This window comes from Lupinus angustifolius, chromosome LG07, assembly GCF_001865875.1.
Source record: "Lupinus angustifolius cultivar Tanjil chromosome LG07, LupAngTanjil_v1.0, whole genome shotgun sequence".
In the NCBI taxonomy this organism is placed as follows: Eukaryota; Viridiplantae; Streptophyta; class Magnoliopsida; order Fabales; family Fabaceae; genus Lupinus; species Lupinus angustifolius.
The window spans coordinates 1,756,250-1,769,637 of record NC_032015.1 but is presented as its reverse complement, the minus strand read 5'-3'; the positions used below and the strand labels follow the sequence as shown (position 1 = coordinate 1,769,637).

The 13,388-nt window shown below is 33.7% G+C and overlaps 2 protein-coding genes across 9 annotated transcripts; one reads left to right on the top strand and one right to left on the bottom strand.

The window, feature by feature from the left end:
- Positions 2,026–6,837, top strand: LOC109351621 (interactor of constitutive active ROPs 3-like). Of its 8 annotated transcripts, XR_002108247.1 has the most exons (5): positions 2,026–2,135; positions 3,443–3,546; positions 4,043–4,214; positions 4,977–6,701; positions 6,772–6,837. XR_002108247.1 is itself a non-coding variant. In XM_019593140.1 (4 exons), the coding sequence occupies exons 2-4, from the start codon at positions 3,527–3,529 to the stop codon at positions 6,636–6,638; spliced, it is 1,854 nt and encodes a 617-aa protein (XP_019448685.1). In that variant the 5' UTR covers positions 2,035–2,139; positions 3,457–3,526; the 3' UTR covers positions 6,639–6,837. The 8 variants fall into 8 exon arrangements, 7 of the variants coding, with proteins under 7 accessions (XP_019448685.1, XP_019448683.1, XP_019448686.1 ...); XM_019593140.1 differs by having other exon boundaries at positions 2,035–2,139; positions 3,457–3,546; positions 4,977–6,837; XM_019593138.1 differs by having other exon boundaries at positions 2,042–2,139; positions 4,977–6,837.
- LOC109351625 (dof zinc finger protein DOF2.1-like) lies at positions 8,937–10,663 on the bottom strand. Its single transcript, XM_019593144.1, has 2 exons — positions 10,517–10,663; positions 8,937–10,169 (listed from the first exon to the last, which is right to left on the bottom strand). The coding sequence occupies exons 1-2, from the start codon at positions 10,550–10,552 to the stop codon at positions 9,309–9,311; spliced, it is 897 nt and encodes a 298-aa protein (XP_019448689.1). The 5' UTR covers positions 10,553–10,663; the 3' UTR covers positions 8,937–9,308.

Below are 13,388 nucleotides of genomic sequence, written 5' to 3'. Positions count from 1 at the left end.
ATTCATTATTGTTGATTATTTAAAAAATAAGAATAATCTCAAACAAACACATTATTCATTTATCTAGATAAAACTTATATGGAGGCATGTATTCCTCTTGTTTATTATAGATAGATGGTCCTAAACAACACAAAAGTGGGAGGATGGTCCTAAACAACACAAAAGTGGGAGGGATGTCTTATATTATTTTGTACATATTTGATTTAGGGTTATAGAACCACATGAATTGCATTGCTCTAATAAATTAAGCAATGTTTATATATATCCTTGCATGGGTAAGTCAAATATGAAAGTAGCGTAGCATGAGTAACCAACAAAGGCTATATTGAAAACATGTGAACCTCACTCAAGTTCTTCATACGTAAAGAGAGACCAATATATCAAAAAGTAAACTAAGAAACAAGGGAGCAGTTTAAGACTTGTAATAATAATTCAACATAAATACTATTAAGACGCTCCCTCTCCGTTTTCTTTGAATATTTTTAGAACTATAGATATATATGAAGTAAGAGAAGCAAATAATGTCTTGTTAGGTTATGTAGTGGGTCCTTTTCCCTTATTATACTTTATGGTTTAATTAATTTAATTATATATAAATAAAATAAAATAAAATAAAAATGAGATAGAGACATATCTGACGCTATAGGAGCTGCTTGTTTGACTATAGCAGATTCACATGAAACTACAAGGTGGGCAGAAGATACAAATAGTTGGGGTGCCTCAAAAGCTTAAATCATTTTTTGTTGTATCGTTTGAATATATTTTTTTAATTTTTAGACGTGATACAATACTTAGTATTATGTATATAGTATGTTTATTTTAATTTTGTATATAATATAAAATATAGAAAAAACCATATACGTAATATTGAATTTGAAATAAAAATAAATAATTTTTTGATATATGTTGTACCACTTGTTTTTGCACCATATTGTTTCATACGTCAGGTGCCTTCATTTTCTTTTCGTTCCTTAGTGGATATTAGTCTGGTAAACGGGCCAGGAAGGTCGCGAGAAGTCTTCTAAGAAATACATATCTAAAAAGGTTTTCCAATGATCAAGTTAATATGAGGTTGATGAGAGATGATAGATAGCTAAAGTTAGAGAGCAATAAGAAATATTAATGAATAACGAATAATTCCTTGTTGGGATTCCCCTATTTATAGTGGTAGGGTGGATGGTGTAGTTCTTGGTGGATACTATCGATGTAGCCGACAATCTGAATTTGTTGGGGTTGCTTTATTCGTGTCAAACGGATTTGATAGACTCGTACTTTATGCATAGTTAACTTGTAGATTATAGCAAGTCTGACAGTCGTATCGCACATTTGACAATCGTATCACAAGTATGTCATTGTCGCGTTGGCAGGAGGTTAGACAGAATGTCAGGCAAAATATCGAGACAATGATCTCAAAGTCGGCCTTGCATGTTCAGTCTAAGGCGAGGTACATAAATACGACCAGTTCGACCAATGCGGAATAATCGGTTGGTCCGGGTGTAACACTTTCCATAGTCCAATGTTCCAAATTTTATAATGCAAAAGTTTCTTTTTTTAAGTTGGTTAAAAAAATTATGAATTCTTTTTATTGGCCGCTGTAGCTCAAATTACTCAGTGCCCAGTTACATGCCCAATAAACTTTCTTGTTAGCCATACAATCCTTATTAGCAATAATTTTTTTTCTTCTAAAAAACACCACTGCTCTCTTTATTCACTCCGACCACAAGACAAATAATTAAAAAACAAGAAGTGTTATATTTGAAATGAATTTAAAATTTATACATCATAAAGTTTTTACGCTATCAATATATTATCCATTAATGATTTGTATTACTTTTGTTTCAAAGTCAATATATACATATTAAATTCATGTAACAAATTGGCCATGCAATACATAGGCGGATGCAAAATGATAGTTAAAACCAGTTAAATCTGTGAGTGAGATGACAGAGGTACATTTACTTAGGAAAATTCCACTGTGTATCACTGTCTTTGTCTCCTCTATTTATGATTCACTATCTCTTCAATAACCACAAAACAAGTGTGTTCACTGAGCAAATACAACACAACACAACGCAAAGCTCCAATCTCTACTTCACTTCACGCTTTCCTACCTCACTCACTTACTCCACCTCCAAATAGGTTTCTATATATCGATGCAACCCTTTTCTTACATTTCATTTACATTTTTTGTTTGGATAATAAAACAAAGGAAGATAATCACGTTAGTCATTACATTTTACTGCTAGATTTTCTCTTTCTTTAAGTATTGTTTGATACATAAAACTATTTTGGTTTTGAAGTTCATAAAAAAACAAAAGTTTGCTGGTACTAAATGATTCTTTTTTTCAAGCTCTTCCTGCTTTGCTTTTTTGAAAAGTACTTTTTGCCTGAAACATTTATTAAAGTTGAAAAGCTATTCCAAAAAAAAGTTCAGGAGCTGCAACGCTTTGTACCTTACCCTTGTCTGTTTGTTTATCTGCTTCTTATTCTTTTTCGAATGCTTCAATAAATATATTTATCTTCTCTAAATAGTGGTGCATTTCACTCTCTGTTTTATTTATAAACTCAAAAATTGTCTTACATTATCCACTTTTGTTGCGGAGTTCAATGTTTGTTGGCTTGTTGCATTGCATGCTTTCTTGTTTGTTGTAGATCTGATTCATTTTGTTCACAGTGAAAATCCTTATCTGAAGTGAGTTTTCAAAGGGTTTTCTCCTTTCCATTTTGGCTTTCCTCTGTTATTCATGTATTATTAGAAACATTAGCTGACCACAAAACCATCTTGTTTGTTTCCACATTGAAATGATTATGTTAAAATGTCAAGGCTTAGAGCCAAGTTATCATTTGGCTTTCTTCTATGGCAGACATAATCACAAGTTCGAAGCTTTTTTAGGTAAATATATGTGTTATTACCAACTTCAAGTCCATAGTCATGCCTTCTTTCAATGGGCAAATTGGTTTTTCCCTAATCTGATATGGGTATTTATGTAATTTCAATCTTCTTTGTTGCTGTAGTTGTAGGTCCCTCTTCATTATAAGTAGCTGTTGTTTGCGCCTATAAGACCTTATCATAGCATAAGTAGGTAAAAAGAGAACAATTTTCCCCTCATGTGTGGATCTTGGTTTACATAGATTGATACAAATCTAATTGACTTTTAGAGTGGTACCCATCTCTATTACCTGTAATATTTGTCAAGTGATATCTTTTGGTACCATTTAGTCACATTTTTAGGTGGATTAAGAGGTAGTGACTAGTGAAGTACAATTACTGTTATTGAGTAGTGGAAATCGCAGTATGTGAAATCTACTGCATTTATGGCTTAAGGGGTGTATTAAGAAGAAGGCCATTCCATCCTGCATGGACCTATTTATTTTACCATAACTTCATTATTCTTACATTGGATTCGTTTGCAGTCTGCGATATTTTTCTGAACTGTTTCAGTCCTTGTGGGTCAGGTAGCATTCAAGTAGTGAGGTCCAAGCTATTGACCCATTTCTCTTTACCTGGATAGAAGCAAGTTAAGCAATGCAGACCCCAAAGACTAGGTAACATTGAAATGCTTTGGCCATCAATACTTACTTGTTTTATAACTGTTGCTTTTATACTAAAATTATGGTTTTCATATGTGATTAAAACAGAAGTAGAAAGTGATAATAAATAAACTTCATGTCTCCTTATAACTTTACATTTGATTAATAAGCACCCAGGGTCATCAAATGTTTGTCAACTCCTCACGAATTTTCCTCTGTGGTTTATCTTCACTTATGTAAAACTCTCCTCGCTTTCATCGAGTTTAAAATTGAATTCATGCTACTTTCATATCAAATCATACTGTTAGCCATTATAGAGATTTCTTGATCTCATCATGTAATGTAATGCAGTATCTAGTAATTGCAAGATTTATATGAGGCTATTGTTTTAGATGGATTTCATACATTTAATGCTGATCTTAATTATTGCTAGAATTAAGAAATATGGTTTCCCATCATCCCCGAAGAGTTTCACTTCTTAACATGATCATCATACTACTTCTGATTTCAGAAGTGGCTCCTCCGAAGTACCACAGAAGGTTTCTCCCCGCGTGGTACGCCAACTCAGGACTACTACTGTAGACACTGGCTCTGTATCTTCTTTAAGTCAAGCAAATAAAATATCGAAGGAAAAAAGCCCCAAAGTCACTGACCGAAAATCACCCAGGAGCCCTGTGCCCGAGGTAACATTTTTCCTGAGATGGTAGTGTCTGATTGGATTAGCTTTTATTTCCATTCAAAAAGTATTTTTTTTGCCTGTTGGAAATGAAAAATCAAGTGCCACTTTAATAAGGGAAGTACAAATACAAGCATTTTTTAATTCATTTCTTTCTTTAAAAGCAGAAATTTATAACTTTGTTTTAATAAGAAAGTTCTCTGAGTTTTGCCAGATATCTTTATGTTGTATGCCTCTTTTCTGGTTTTGTATCAAAATTACTTGGTAATTGCTATTAGCTATTTACTTGATGCTGGCTTCAGTTTCTCTTTACATTGTTGTTGTTTTTGTTTGACATACTGATCAGGTTCATGAAGAAGTAATATGGAGTGTCTATTAGTGTAAGCATTTGACAATATACATAAGTAAATTATTCAACAAACTGCATTTTAGCAGATGGATTTATAAATGGGTCATTTAGTCGATTCTGATCGAGAACATTTAAGTCATCGTAGGAGGATTTTATATATGTACAAAAAAATAGTAGAGAGAATATAGAATAACTTATTGGTTTTATACTTGTGTTTGCCAATGTATATCAAGGACTTGTGGAAAACACATTTATCTGTTCCTTAGCCTCTGATGTCTGGATATTCATATACTTGGATTTCTTAAATCCACGTTTAAAGCATCAGTATGGTTTGTTATTTTCTAAAATTCTTCTTAATGATTTTCCTAATCTTGTAATTTGTTTGGAATTTTAAACCATTACAATTTTTTGTTACTTTAGAAGAAGCGCCCCAGCAGAATATCTGAATTGGAATCTCAAATTTCTCAACTTCAAGAGGATTTGAAGAAGGTGAAGGACCAGCTCATTTTCACCGAATCATGCAAGAAACAAGCTCAACAGGATGCTGAGGAGTCCAAGGAGCAACTATTAGTTTTATCTGCAAATCTCGAAGATTCACAAAAGCAACTGCTTGAGCTATCTGCTACCGGAGAAGCTCGTGTTACTGAGCTCCTGAAACTTTCAGAAGAACATGATGAAGCATCACGATCCGATCTTGAGACTTCCCAAAAGTGGCTCTCAGCCAACTTGTCTGCACTGGCTTCTGCGATGAACGAGATTCAGCTGCTCAAGGTCCAACTTGAGTTGGTAGCTAACTGTGAGAGAGCACAAATTCAACATGCAGGATCATCGGGCATGGAGCTACTAAACCTGAAGCAAAACCTGGCACAAACTTTTTCTCTTGTGGAGAGTATGAAAAACCAACCCAGGATTTGCAATGAATCTGAATCTCAGGCCCAAGATTTGTTGAATGAGACTTTGTTTCAACTTGAGGCGACGGAAAAAGCTGTGGAGGTCCTACATGCTGATGCTACAAAAGCTGTAGATGCCTCCAACTCCATTGCTTTAGAGTTAGACCATTCTAGAGCACGGGTGAACTCACTAGAAGCACTTGTAAGAAAACTTGAGGCCGGCCTGATAAGTAATGAAGGCATCCAGTCTCAAAATTTCGGCGATGATCATAAATTTGGGCTGGAACCTGAAAGGTTGAGAAAGGATGAGGATCATAATCAGGTTGAAGGGGAAATTTATTCTTTGAAGTCTGAGGTTGAAAGGTTGAGATGTGCTATAGAGATTGCTGAGACTAAACACCAAGAAGAACGGGTTCAGAGCACAATGGAAATCAGCAATGCTTATGAGTTAATGGAGAAGATAAAATGTGAACCAAGTACGAAGGAATGTGAGCTAGAGGGTGAATTGAACAGAAAGAAAGCTCATATTGAAGAGTTGAAGGCCAACCTAATGGATAAGGAAACTGAGTTGCAAGGTATTATGGAGGAAAGAGAGAACTTCGATTTAAAGCTTGATGAGAGCATGACATCTCGAAAAGAACATGAACTTCTAAAGGAACTTAAAAGACTAGATGAGTGTGTGGCTGACTTGAAGGCTGATATGATGGACAAGGAGACAACATTGCAAAGCATAACCGAAGAGAATGAAATGCTGAAGGTGGAAATGAAGAAGAGGTTCTCGGATGGGGGGAAAGTGAGGGAGGAAATTGATGCAGATATAGAGGCAGCCAAGGTTGCAGAACGCGACGCTCTCGTGAAACTAGGGATTGTAATGGAAGAGGCTGATAAGAGCAACCAGAAGGTGGCGAGGGTGAACGAGCAGCTAGAAGCGGCACAAGTAGCAAATTCGGAAATGGAAGCAGAACTGAGAAGACTGAAGGTACAGTCTGATCAATGGAGGAAGGCTGCAGAGGCCGCAGCTGCTATGCTTTCAGCAGGAAACAATGGGAAGCTCACAGACAGAACCATGTCGATGGAAAGCTATAAGTGTTCGCCGTATGCTGGCGACATGGATGATGATGACTTCCAGAGAAAGAAAAATAGCAACATGCTGAAAAAGATTGGGGTCTTATGGAAGAAGCCTCAGAAATAGACACTCACTGATTCCATCACTTGTTCTGAAAATGTAGTCCATCAATATTGTGTTGTAATATTTATGCCTCGCTACCTTTTTTTCTGACTACTATCTTTCCTCATGTAATGTTATGTAAATCCTTCCCGAATAGGAAACTCTTGAATTGTCTTGTTAATTTGGCTTTAGTTGTTGAATGAATTCAGCTATTTTATGATTGGATGCATGTTTATACTTTGTAGTATATAAGAACTACTACAAATTAATGTGCTTTAAAGCTAAAGTTCCTGGGTATGATTTGTCTTTATTTTTGCAACTGTCCACATAGTACTTAATTGAATCGAACAGTACTTAAATGCATAATTGTTAATTTTCTCAATTTCAGTATTTAATACACATAATTCTTAATTCTAAAAAGATTATGCAATTATTAGACAGTGACTCTGTTTTTTCCTCTTTTGGGATGGTAAAAATAAAAAATTATGCAATTATTTCGTTCTTCTAATTTCTAGTGGTTACTTATCTTTCATCTAAGCATTGTCTTTGATGGCTTCACTTTGCATACAAGAATCATGATTTCGAGTGCATATAAAGAAATTGAGAATTATTAGTGGTAATATTTATCATCAGATCAGTACATATTTGGAAGTGCAAATATCCTCACTCTTTGTCTGTCTTCATAATTCCATTTTCCATTATTTTTATGTTCGATCTTTGTTATGACTCAAGAGAACGTGATGGTCTCATGGGCACTGAGGTTTTCTTCAAGTTTGAATTGTCAGTGCCTAATGTCTTAACTTCAATATCAAGGTTCGTACCTGGCCCAGATGAGCTGGGCTATAATGAAAGCTATCGGTTTATACCATATTTTTTTATAAGTTATAGGTTTGTACAATTGTACCACTACTGCATGATATATATTTTTAAGTCTATAGGTTTATACCTGTATGAAATCTTACACTTGATGATTTTCAGAGAAGATTAGAATCTAATCATTCTTCCTACTTCTAAGGTAAAAAGGACACATTTTTCTCCTATAATCTAATTCCTTCAAATATACACAAGGGAAAACCCTTATATTTAGATAAAGTATACTAGCGCATATTTAGATAAAATATCTCACCATTCATTTTTATGCCATGTTCATGTCAGATAAACAAAAGATAGTGCTAGTTGAAAACTCTTGTCTAGCGGTACTTGCTCCACCTCGCTTTCATTTGAAGCTCCAACCCAAGTAGGACCAGACATATTTTAGTTTGAGGTAATTGCGACGGTCCAAAAAAAACAAACGTTTTTAGCTTATGTACTATAGTTTGTTTACTTATGTTATTATTTGTCATAAATCATAATCACTATCAAGTTAAAAATTAGCCTATGGCCCATTTCTTTCCATCAATCTCTCTACCCTTGGTGCATTACCAAGGACAAAATTGTAACCTTACCACAGCTAAGATGAAAATGACTTCTTCAATGCTATACAGCTGCCTCTAATATAAGAGTGACAGCTAAACAAACCACATTCTCTCTATCTTACTGAATTGAATATTTTGTGCCCAGAATCTTTCTCCTTGCAAAATTAGAAACACAATACTGTGAAGTGATATATTAAAACGAGTAAAAGGTTATGTATTTTTTTTTTATATAACGTATCTTTGTATGACTTCTTAAATTGGCTTCTATTACTGATTGTAACAAAATCCATAAAAAAATCAAGCATTGATACAATAAATGTAGCAGCAAATTGTGATTGATCATATTAGGAGTCTTATATTGTGTAAAATAATAAACTTAATGTGATATTAAGTCATATAAAATTCTCATACCTGATAAACTAGTCTTTTGGATTGAAATCTACTCATGAGCTTAAATCTCCTCAAAGTGGCAAGAGAGACAAATCCTAAGTTAGATTTTGTCTGCCAAGTGGCAAGAGAGACAAAATCCTTCCGGAACTTAGCGCTTATGCTTCACTGAAAATTCTAATTCCATCAAGGGAAACGAGAAACTTTAATCTGCTTATTCAGCTCCACTATCATACATAATATTGCATAATATCTTAGGACACATGCTTTAAGATTGTACCTGGTGAATGAGTTGGGATCCTCTCCATTAATGGAGAGGCAAGTACACCCAAAACAAGAGAAAAATATAATATGGTTTGACATTTTTACCCTTAAGATATAAGGATATAACAATTTTACCCCTAGATGTAAGTGCAAAAGTGCTCACTTGCCTCTCCATTAATGGAGAGGATTCTAACTCCTGGTGAATATAATATTGCATAATATCTTTGAACTACCACTAATTTAAAACTGAAAAAAAATATCATGAAAATTGATTGTAACTGTTCAGAGTGTTCAGGCTCAGGCAGCACAAAACTATGAAACATCACTCTCATTCTCCTCGTCTCTCTCATTGTCAAATATGGAAATGATACTTTATCTATTCCTCTCCAACTTCATTACCAAACAAATCTGAAATTTCATTAGTCTATTCATTCACCTATTAAAAGACACTATATTACATAAAATATATAATTTAAGCGGCAAAAAAAATTACAAACTAGTTATAAAAAAAAGGTGATTCAAGTGAATCAAATCCCTCTTAACCCAGCGCTCAAGAGGATTAAAAAACTGATATTTAAGCAAAACATTAAAAGAAAATTATGAGGGCCTCAATTTTATGGTGATTCTTCTACATTAGGGGACTATTAACAAGTCCATGCCATGAAGAGGTGAAGCCATTGTTCCAACTTGCTCTTCCTGACTCAATTGGTTCAGCCATGTTTGAATCTCCTCCTCCATTGAGCTTCCAAGGGAAACCCCATAACACCTTGTTTTCACTTTGTTCCCTTGCATTACACAGTTCTTCCTTCATAGACACTGCTTGAGTTGTTGCAATACTCATTTCTTGAGAATTATCATAAGGCACCATTATCTCTCCCAAGCCATTATTTCCATTTTCCACCTCACCATTCCCAAAACCATAGTACAGATTTTGCATACTATTGTTATTATTATGAGTTCCAAGGAAGCCACTTATGAGTGCATCTAAGAACCCAGTGTTTGAAGGGTTCATACCCAAATTACCGACAATGCTTTCATCACAAGGGGTGCTTGTGTTTCTCTGGTTCTCCAAGATGGAAAGATCATGGTTATCATAACCTATTGACCCCTTTTGGAACCTAGCTAAAGCAAGGTTAAGGTTATTTGAATCATAAGATATTGGTGTGAGACCAATGTGTGGGTTTGGATTTGGTATAAATGCTTGATCTTGAGCCCTTTTTGAAGATGAGGATGAAGATCTCTTGTTTTTCCTGCACCCTCCACCCACTGGAACATTCCTTAGAGTTCCTCCTTTTGTCCAATATCTCCTGCAATTCTTGCAGAAATACCTTGGCTGAGAAAGGCTATAGTTGTTGTAGTAACAAAATTTGGTGTTGGAAGAGTCACATCTTGGACATTTTAGACCTTGTTCTGCCTGAGGTTTTGGTTTATTGTCCTGTTGTGCGCTTGAGCAAGCCATCATGTTTTCCAGAGAATTGTTAGACATTTGCTGCAGCCACAAGAAATTAAATTAAATCAGTGAGAGCGTAGATGTAGTTACCCTTATCATACTAGCAGAAATGTTGTTTCCAGAATTTGATCGGTAAGTCGTGATCACTAAATAATAATCATATTTTTGTATCTTGTTTCTTGTGTGGCTGCTGGGATTAATAAGTATTAGTATAATAGCAAAGGAGTCACTTAACTATATTTATCTTGTGAATAAATAGTATTGTACATGTACTTTGTGGAAAATGTAAAGAAAATAATTTTTTTTGTATGTAAAGATTGTTTCGTTGTTCACTGTTGGAAAATGTTGGAAAATGTGCATGATTATGATATGGAATATAATCTCACCTGGTGCTGTCCACTAGAAGGATGATCCATATCCATATGTAAATCAAATGAAGATGAGTGATTTTAGTATAAAATTGTATGTGCGTGTTTTGTTGTTATGGTGAGGAGTGAGAAAGAGAAGGAGAAGAGAGAGAGAGTAAAGAGATGGGTTGTGAAGGAATGAAGTAATGGAAATAACAGCTGAAGAAATGATTATATATAAAGCTAATCAAAATATTATTATATAGAATGGGATTTACTTACTCTAAGAGTAGTTTTTTGTAAACTTACTCCAGGTTTTATAAACTTACTCCTCATCTTAGTCATCAATTGTTGTAGGATATGATTTAGATTTGATCACTAATTCACAACAATTGAATTTCCCTATAATTGATAGAGAGGATTATATATATATATATATATATATATGATATTCTATATTAATCGGTTAAACAATTTAACCTTCATTATTATTGTAAATTTTACATCATTATCATTTGACATCAGAATTAAGGTATGAGACAGAATTTGCTTTAGAGTATATTTGTTAATTAATATAGAGCAAGCAATCCCAAGAGAGAGAAAAGGTAATGTTGGGTTTTGCCGTACGAGATGATGGATGAGGTTAACTTGCACGCAGAGTAAGCATTTTGAATGTGAAATCATAAAATAAAAAAACAAAGATCATAAAAATCCATTTTCCTTGTTTCAGTTCCCCAAATTCTGTTTCTGTAACGGTTTCATTCATACGAAGCACGAAGAAATGTATCACTCATTCTCATTTTGTGTGGGTCCCACTATCGCGTGGATACAACTATTTCTGGACCCCACAGCCATGTTTGATAAAATCACGAGGACTCATCATATCCACTCTGCTAAATATTTGGTGTGTGATCATTGAGGTGAGAGAGAAGAAGCATTTAGATATCATGAAATTGAAATAGATGGAAGAGAAGGATCATCATCGTTTGTTGATGGTGACAGAGTATCTCTATTTTCATCTTCACATAACCCAATTAATTAATTCCCTTAATATTCTTTCATATTTTTGGTGTATTCTTTCCATTCGTTTGTTTTATCGTTTTTCAAATACTGGTAGATAGTGGTACACATTCATGCACGTATGATATTTATATTATACTATAAGACACACCTTACTCTGTCACCGCACTCAATATTCATCAGTCAATTTTTTGCTTTGCTTCTTTTGGGTCTTTTGGCCCATTTCATTCGGGTGATGCTGGTCCCTCATCCTCATCAACTATAATATGTCATAACTTGTTTTGCTCAGTAGAATTTAGGCTAGAGGTGCAATTTCATAAAATAAAAAAAATCACTTCCGTATACTTTTTTTGGTTTATTACAAGGCATGTGTACTTTAAAAATCATGGATGGTACCACTTGAATTTTTCTTCAAAAGAACTCTTAGTAATATCAACTCCCTACTTACACGCTTTACACTAAAATATGTACTTTAATTAGCATGTTTATTTAAGTCGGACCGATTAGAATATTACTTTATGAGTTGAACTCTTCTTTAATACTAGAGAGTTCAATATTCAGATGTAAAAATAAAATATTTAAAAATAACATATGTTTAATTGATACGCAGCTTAATCAAAATATATGTATATCCTACTATGTACATTGGGCTTCTTCGTTTAGCTGGTGGGAAAAAAGTTCAAGTCTCATTTTTCCTCAAGGGATCTGTAATTCTGTATCTTTAATTAAAAAACAATATACTTAGAGTAAAGTGAGCAGCCATCATTGCATTTTATCAATTTATAAGCCAATTAAGTTTGGATTGCTAACCTAACAAATCTCTCCAAGTATTTCACTTAAGTGAGATCATCTGTCCTAAAAAATCATGTCTTTTCATGTCTCTATCTAATCAAATTACATCAACTAATATAATTTTACTTTTATAATTTTTTTATTTAATTGAATAACATATTACAATTGGTGGGAAACATTATTAGGGACACAATTCGAGAAAGAGGATCTTCATTTTATTCGAGGAGTTAGAGAGAATCCCAACCCACTCTAAGTTCCAACCTACTTAAGATTGAAAGTAACCCAGCATTGAAAAGGAAAATAAAGTATAAAATATGTATTTTTTTTTGTTACATAGTATATGTAGTTATATGCTAATTGAAATATACATGTATGTTTTAAAAAAATATTTAGTAAGTGGAGGAAACAAAAATGTTGAGTGGTCAAATTTATATGAGTCAAACAAAGGAAACACTGAAGACAAAAAATAAAGTAAAAGCAATTGATGGGAAGCTGTGCCCAACATCCCAAGGCTCAAAACATATACGGTAATGTTGTTTGTATTAGCATTTGAGTGAATAAAAGAATAGGGTGTTCTCACTTTCAATTTGGTGCTTAGAAATCGTAAATTATGCTAATCATTAAAATAAGAAAAGCAAGATTTGAAAGAATGGAAGCGGTAGTTTGTAGGTAGAGCTAAAGCTAGGGATTTGATTTACAATTTCATTAAATCAACAAAAAAAGGCAATGCTATAGTAAATCAAAGTGGAACTAACAGAGAATAGTATGTACTATTTATTTGAAATTATTGGGTGGAGGTATAGAAGGAAAAAAGTGAATGAATAAAATAATAAATTATTAAAGAATTAATCTCGATGGGTGATTGCTCCTCTTAACAAATATTGTTCACGAGAATTGAATCTTCACCTTTTGGTTGTTATAAAAATGTAACGGAACCTTAAACTAGTATTTTCTTGATTAATGATATATATCCAATTATCTTGTAGATTTTCCCTATAAAATAATTTAAGTAAATTCTAATACTCCCTCGAACCAATAGTTTGTTTGTTCCAAATAATTATTTAGAGTATATTGAATGGTTTCCACTATCATGTTGCCA

What these genes read in the sequence shown, in the direction of transcription:
- LOC109351621 (XM_019593140.1), top strand. Translation starts at nt 3,527, where the DNA reads ATGCAGACCCCAAAGACTAG. An exon ending in ATGCAGACCCCAAAGACTAG is followed by an intron (nt 3,547 to 4,042) that starts GTAACATTGAAA and finishes TTCTGATTTCAG; the next exon opens with AAGTGGCTCCTCCGAAGTAC. An exon ending in CCAGGAGCCCTGTGCCCGAG is followed by an intron (nt 4,215 to 4,976) that starts GTAACATTTTTC and finishes TTGTTACTTTAG; the next exon opens with AAGAAGCGCCCCAGCAGAAT.
- LOC109351625 (XM_019593144.1), bottom strand. Translation starts at nt 10,552, where the DNA reads ATGGATATGGATCATCCTTCTAGTGGACAGCACCAG. An exon ending in CTTCTAGTGGACAGCACCAG is followed by an intron (nt 10,170 to 10,516) that starts GTGAGATTATAT and finishes TTGTGGCTGCAG; the next exon opens with CAAATGTCTAACAATTCTCT.